The sequence below is a fragment of the Protomyctophum parallelum genome (assembly GCF_964188405.1).
Source record: "Protomyctophum parallelum genome assembly, chromosome: 15".
Lineage (NCBI taxonomy): Eukaryota > Metazoa > Chordata > Actinopteri > Myctophiformes > Myctophidae > Protomyctophum > Protomyctophum parallelum.
The window spans coordinates 42,196,883-42,204,747 of NC_139710.1; the positions used below are offsets into that span (position 1 = coordinate 42,196,883).

The 7,865-nt window shown below is 42.3% G+C and overlaps 1 protein-coding gene across 1 annotated transcript; it reads right to left on the reverse strand.

Moving 5' to 3' along the window:
* Nucleotides 1–1,075: 1,075 nt before the first annotated feature.
* lgi3 (leucine-rich repeat LGI family, member 3) lies at nt 1,076–7,620 on the reverse strand (the record flags this gene model as incomplete). The annotated part of the gene is made up of 9 exons (XM_083783630.1): nt 1,076–2,086; nt 2,175–2,265; nt 2,363–2,527; nt 2,620–2,789; nt 2,933–3,004; nt 3,208–3,279; nt 4,100–4,171; nt 6,276–6,347; nt 7,406–7,620. 9 exons carry the CDS (start codon nt 7,618–7,620, stop codon nt 1,357–1,359), a joined length of 1,659 nt encoding a protein of 552 aa, XP_083639756.1. The 3' UTR covers nt 1,076–1,356.
* Nucleotides 7,621–7,865: the final 245 nt, after the last annotated feature.

Below are 7,865 nucleotides of genomic sequence, written 5' to 3' on the forward strand. Positions count from 1 at the left end.
GTCCACCCTCCCAGGCAGTAAGAATTCACTGAACATGCGCACCTCCTTGGCTTTGGGCGACGGACATCAAAGCTGCGCAGTTTCTCCGCATCCAAGCAAACATGCGTGTCATTTATTGGCACATTCACAAATACATTGGCAAATTAGCAAACTCAAAAGTCAGGGGAGTGGATGATTTAATTTGTATTATACGCATATGCTGCTATTATTTAATACAAATTACTATCCATGTGAATATAGCCTGGTAGGCCTACATATTCTACCAAATTGGAAGTGCATCAGCAGACATCTACTGGCAAGTTTCAGTATTACCTATAGCATTACATACATACAGGCAACAGGACATCATTACACATTTTACAGAAAGTTAAATTCAGAATGATGTGGTTTAAATTCCCTGTTGAACACCGTTGTATTGTAATATTCAATAAATATGAGTTACGTTGGTTACAGAGTCATGCATGGTTACAGACTGATCCACAGTTTTTAAATCAGCTCTTCCGAACATAGGCGATAAGATTACATGCACATTCATTACATGTGATCACAAAAGCTTATGTTTAAATCTTCAGTTAACCATCAGGCCTGCCTCATGATGGAAATGTAGACTACAACAATTTATATTGCTTAATGCAGTGGTTTTCAACCCTTTTCATATCAAGGCTCATTAGCATTATGTATTCAGCATTTGAGCCAGGAACCACCATTTGATGACATTTAGCCTCTCAGACCCAAAACTAAAGAATATTTTGTTGTCGTTGGATATGATTTTGTCCACAATTCCATGCTTCAGGTAGGAGATAACAGCCAAACGATCAAAATGCCAATTATTTTACATTATCTAATGGTGTAAACTTCTTGTACATTACATAATGCAAATAACAATAGTTTTAACAATAGTCAACTCATGAGAGCGTATTTGGTGAAGTGGCATGCAGAGTCTGCAGACGGCTACAGTGACCCATACGAAACCTGCATAGTTTGATTCAATTAGGCTACATATGAAATACCATTCAATGTGAACAGTTCAGTAGATGCACATGCACACCATTCCTCATGTAAGAAACATACAGCATGACAGTTTCCAAAAAGGCATGTTCAGCTTATGAAAGCAGTGACATATTGCACAGTGGCATGATGCTGATATACTGATGCTGTATTCAAATGAGTTAACTTAAATGAGTATTGCTTAAGAATAGAACCATCATCAGAGAAGGAACCATGTAATAATAATTAGTTAGCCTCACTTAAACATTGGTAAAATAGCAGACTCTCATGGCTTAGACAAGTTGCAGTCTTTTCCACATATGGCACATTTTGATAAATGCTTGCAGCAACACCTTACCTTCAAGAGGTCTACTTAGCACTAAGATCTACCACCAGGTGCTGGTAGGCCAGCGTGTTGCCTTTATAGCTGGCAGCCAGCAGAATGTCCTTGTTATCTACAGACACTAAACTGAAGCCCCTGGGTGCTCTCATGTTAAGCTCTTGGAAGGGCTGGAAGCGCTGAGTGAGGTCATCCCATAGGTAAACTCTGGAGAAGGAGAAATCACTCCCTAGGAGTAGGTACTGGCGGAGGCCCACTGTAAAGGGATACACGGCCATCGCGCCACGTGATGGTAGGGTCTGGATCTCCGTGAAGCGCTGTCCCTCCCAGCGAAGTATCTTGGAGTCGCCAATGAAACGTGTGAGGCAGAGGTAAAGAACCTTTCTTACCCAGAAGTGCTTGACCATCTGCACATCTGCTACTTCTGTGATCAGGGAGTGAAACATAAACTGCCTCTGACTTCGGTTCCACTGGTAAACCACCGGGGGCTGGGAGGCACTAGACAGTATTAGGTGCTGCCTAGAGCCAGCATCAAGGAACTCCACGTGGGTGTCCCGATGCCAGGGATGGAGGGATTGGTGAGAGTAGAAGCCATTGCTGTTCCACCGATAAATGCTAGTGGAGCCTGCCTTGGAACTGTCTGCTACCGCAAAGTACCACTCCCCATCCAGCTGGAAGGTTTCTACAAAGTTGGGCTTCCGCACCCGAGTGGTATCAATGTCTTGGATCTTTACAAACCGCTGTGGGTCCTCTTCCCACCTGTAATAACATAATTCATTCATGTTAAATGTCTGTTTAGTATATAGCCTACTACTAAGAACAAAATTGTCTCATATAGATGTCTTACTTGTAGATGTGTGATCCTCCAAAAAGTTGAGCCACAACCATGTAAAGAGTGTTGTTTATTACAACAGGTTTGCAGTACACTGCAGAGCGAGCTGAGAGACACACATAGGAACACATATCATTGAGAATTTGTTTCTAACATGTTGTGGTACAAACAATTTCACACAGGGCCAGTCAAAGCCTACTTACAGGTTATATTATGGAACATCCTGAAAACCATCTCCACATGATCCCATGTATACGTTGTGCAGAACCCTGACTCAGGCTGCGCGAAGGCTACGAATTGGTCTCCATTGAATTCATAGGACTCCACAGACACAGAGCGGAAAGGGAAGGTTTCGTAAACAGCAAAATCTAGAAGAGAGAGGCACATTTGGTTATCAGCCTAAAAGTGGTATGTTCTGACATTATGTTCAGCATCAATTTAAAAATGTGTATGGACAAACCTGCACTGTTGCAGTTGAAATCACGTGGGGTGAGCTCATGGATCCGGCGACCTTGGAATTCAAACGGGCTGGCACAGTAGATGGCTGGCACAGAGGTGTTGGTCTTCTCCATCCAGTCCACCAGCCACTTGATTTTACAGTCACAACGGAGAGAGTTGCCCCGCAGGTCTCTGAGTTACATGTGACAAACAAAAATTATTGTTCTTTGTAACAAATGTTGGACAATGAATTAAACAAAGTTGTATTGTTAAAGTGCGGTATGGCACTCAATTTAAAGCACTTGGTCCATTTTTAAAGTGTATACAGAACTTACAAATCTGTCAGGATGTCAAGATGTTTGAAGAGATCTCTTGGGAGTAACTGAAGGTTGTTATTTGACAGAGAGCTGTAACATTCCAGTGAAAGGATTCATGAATATGTATTGTATTGTTGTAGAGAGCATGTCATCATTATTTCATGCAGACCTCTGTCTTCCCATTTTCTGTCCGTACAACTGACAGAGGGCATTGCACCTCAACTTAACAACACAAAAACAACGATGATATAATCAGACAATACATTTTATGAAAAGAAAAGTAATGTACTCACAGATGGGTCAGAGATTTAAGTCCCCTGAAGGTATATTTTGACAGAGCCTGGATGTCATTGTTCTCTATGAACCTGGGAGGTAGATGTCATTTTCAGAGAATGAATTATTCATATTTCACACATTGATGGCAATCATCAATCATGCAAAGTTTGTACAGAATTTCAAAACTGGAGGGGGAGTGGTCTTGTTCTTCAATAAACATGGTGACCTTACGGGGAAACATTACTTTATGTTCAGCAATCAAATGTGGGCAAAAAAGTAAACATTGTGGTGATGTTTGCACACACATTTTCTTTGGTCATGTTTTTGTTTTCATCCCATTGATTGAAAAAATAAATCTATGTGACAGTTGTTTTAACTGTTAACTTAGCAGTTAATTTAGTCTGCCAATACCTTACTCATTACAGGGATACAAGGGTGAATGAAAAAAGGGCTCTATTTTGTCAGCATCATTTGATCTTACTCTGTCTTTGTGTTGTCTGTGGCTATAGAGGACATGCACACAGCCTGCTCTCAGCCAGCAGAATCTGCGATATAGAGATATTACTTTATTAGCCATCACAGTGGGTTGCCAAGGTACATGCTGGCAATGCAAATGGCTTGGAGCTGGGCTGAATCCAGAGCACCACAATCACTTGATGGAGCTTAATGCATGGCCTTTTTGGAAAATTGCAAATGCAAGGCCATCAGCAAACTCACATTTTCTAAAGACCATCAATTCACAAAGTGGCATATATTCAGCTCTACCAGACAACACAATGCCATAAGTGTCTCTATAGTTCGTTGGAGGATTAGGGTCAGATTTGCACAAATTCCTATATTTGTGTGGAATGGTCACCAGTTTATTTCTGTTCAAAATGTGGTGCATTAGTTGTTTAGTGCGACACTTACAGATATTGCAGTTGAGACAGACCAGCAAAGGCATCATCAGATATCACATTGAATGTATTGGAGTTCAGCAAACTGCAAAAAATGAAGGAATAATAATCAAATCAAAGTCTACAAAATAAATAACATATTAGTAAAGAAAACGCACATACAAGGTCATATAGTACAGATAAGGTCATACATAAGGTGAGTGTGATTCAGAAGACACTAAACATTGGCACAAGCACACACACACGTGCGCATGCAGTAGCACACGCACGCACGCACGCACACACGCACGCACCCCCCCCCCCCCCCCACACACACACACACACACACACACACACACACACACACACTCTCTCTCTCTCTCGCTCTATTGCATCTGAGTAGACAATTGAGTCTTTGTGTTTGACAACAGAAGTGAAGGGAGTCAGTCATTGGTAATGACACTGATACAGAGGCACTACTCTTATTACTGCTATGTCACCACTGTTATCAATAACCATTCATTTCTAGTACTGCAGTCCTGTCATTGTTTCTGTAAAACCAGACATATGCATGTATTGTAATATATTACAAGCAAAGGAGGAGAAGCAGAGTGCCTGATTAAAACAGTACTTTGAACACAATAAACAGTTTTACAAAGTGTGATACATCTCATAAATGGCCCAGGCAATGTTTTAGCCACAAATGTTCACAACTGCCACAGGAAGACAGACCTACAGTATGAGTGTACTGTAGTGTGTTGAAACTCATCATGTTCTGTCTCTGAGTTCAAAAACTTTGCCTGTACTTACACAAATGCATTATACATTGTAAAACAGTGCAGTTCAGTGTCTACTGTCTACTACTGCATATTGTTGCTGTCGGGAGGAAACAACCTAACTCCATTTTTGGGGTTTGGGATTTATTTTGCATATATCTGTGCTATTGAACACCCTTTACCTCTGTGTGTCGTTTTGAAAATATTGAACCAATAGAAAGTCAGTAAAAACACTTTGGACAAAACCTCTTAACTCCATTGGACCCTCAAACTGTCTGCTAAAGCAACTAACTCCACCACCACCTCTCCACCTCGCCACCAAAAATACACAATCCCTGATTGGCCGAGCGACGCCACCAAAAATACACAATCCCTGATTGGCCGAGCAACATCACCGACATACAGGGTTTCCACACCTGAGCCGAAAGCCGCGGACGTTTTCGGCTGTCTCCCAGCTTCTTTTCTGGGTTTTTAGACAGCTGGTGGATGGAAAAGAAGCTCCACCCCCACGGCAGCTTGCCGTGGCAGACAGATTCCCGGAAACGCTTCATTTCCATCTACCAGCTGTCTAAAAAAACGGAAAAGAAGCTGGGAGACAGCCGAAAACGTCCGCGGCTCTCTGGTAGATGTGGCTACAGCTATATGTGGATGACGTAAACAATTTGAGTTTCAAACGTATAGGATACTTAAGACATCCTCGCACGTTGGGTGGTCTAGATTGAATAGACAAGGGGTGTCAAGTCAAACTGGTGGCAGAAGGGGGGAGGGACGGTAAGTTGACAGCAGAGTAATCTAGTAGGAGAGTAGCGACACGCTTTGATCTCGCCGCAAAGTGGGCGCCTATGGGCTATAGTTCCAAACATTGCTCCTATGGCTGGTACTATCCCATTGAGATAGAATAAGCACTTCCGCATTCCATTGTTACTATGGGAGTCAACGCTAGTGTCGCCACTACCTTACTATATTGCTCTGGTTGACAGGAGTCAGAAGTAAGTTGCGCGCTCTGCTCGCGCACAAGTGGGCCATTCATGGCCAACTATTGCCATTTTTTACTAAATGGACATGATCATCTGAATGTCAGTTCTGTGATTTATCAGTATTATCACCTCAATGCATCACACATGTGCCACAATATCCAATCCTATTTATAGGATATGTCTGAATGTTTTATGGTAATTTCTCTGAGGACTAAAACATCTCCCTCATAATGTTTGATTGGCGCTAGCCCCTCCTATGCCCAGCTTTGTGTGTCTGTGTGTACCACGGAAATGATTTGATTGACTGAGCACGGAATGTGATGTAAGATGATGTATGATGATAAGAGGGTTTTTTTTAAATGGCAAGTGTAACAATGACTAGTGATCTGTGCATTGATAACTGTGGTACTGCTATAACTATCAATAAATGTATATCTATGGAGGCCAGAAAACTCACAGGAACTGTAGCATGTGTAGATGAGAGAATGCTCCTTCTGGAATGGCTGTGAAAGCAGCATTCACCATCGTCCTGAAATACACAGGTGATTTTATTATAATTAGATGCAGGCAACACTGGCTGTTACTGTTACAAAGTTCAGAGAGCTGAAGTCATCAGTGGTTCATGGTTGCAAACATAAACTAAAAAGTTTGATAAAACATGAACAATGTTTGAATGGGATTGTCAGAGCAGAATAATTAGTTTGGAAATATTACCAGAACACAACTTCCTTATTCACATCTTCTGTTGTGAAAATGAGGACACGTCCACCTGCCTGTGCTTTTGCGTTTAACCAATGTTAAATCCCATTCATCCCATCATCAATGAGGTCAATAGCAAATGAAAGCACGTCCTTTACAACACGCTCAAAAAATTGTAACTGCGTCCCGATCAGTGCTCAGCTTTTTATTTCATTGCAGGTGCTCCACTTACAGACAATCTACTCTCCTTAAGATTAAATCTCTCAGAGGACAAGTAGGTCCTCAGCTGTGAGATATGAAATCTATTGTTAGTTTTACTCCCTAGAGTTTAGTCCACAGAGTTTCATTGCTGTACTTTCATAACCGTGTGCGTGTGCTCCTCTCTGCCAGGATTTCTTGACTCTCGTCCAGGAATGAGAAGAGAGTGCTGGGTTGGAGACGCCAAAGTGCCCATTTTGTCATCCGTTAAAAGGTGGAAGTGCTGCATAGGCAGAGCCTGTCCCATAACAAACATTCACCCTGGGTAACATCAATTGCATTTGTTCTACAGTAACCAATATTGTAGCAGTGCATTGTGGTTACGTAATTCTCTCTTGCACTGTACACCTTTCTCTGCCAGGATACATCAGATCAAACAGCAGTGTGCAAATCTTAAAATCCCAGATATTATAATAATATTATAGATATTACAATAATATACATTCTTTTGTGAGGTGATGTAAGTATGACAATTTTCTTGCATTAACTCACACAATAAGAGCACCCAGACCGATAAAGCAGACCACGCACACAGATCACTCATCTGCTGACCCTTCATAAATCAGAAATAGATGGATGGATTGGACTTTCCTTCATATCTTGGGGAATGACAAAAATGGATTTACTCACAGAGAGATGATTCCAGGGGGGAAGGACTTTGGTATAGCCCTGGTGTCCACGCAGAAGGCACTGTCTTTGGTGCAGGAGCAGGTACTGGGGCAGCGGGGTATCTTGGTGGGTCTCTTGGCCTCTGTTTCCCCCAGGAGGCTTAAAAACATGCACAAGTTGGACAAGAGGAAGAGCGTCAGCCATCCTGGAGCCCTTTTCGATCCCACTTCCAGCATCCTTCCGTCAGAGCCCGGTAGAAGAACAGGGTGGGGTGTGAAAGAGCCCGGTAGAAGAACAGGGTGGGGTGTGAAAGAGCCCGGTAGAAGAACAGGGTGGGGTGTGAAAGAGCTTCTAGAAGTTTGGCTTTTGTTTTCCCCAAGTGGAGAACAGCCAATATAGCAGCAGCAGTGTTTTGATGATGCTGAGTGAAGAGTTGAGGGAAGAGAGAATGAGTGTGAGAGAGAGAGAGAGAGAGAGAGAG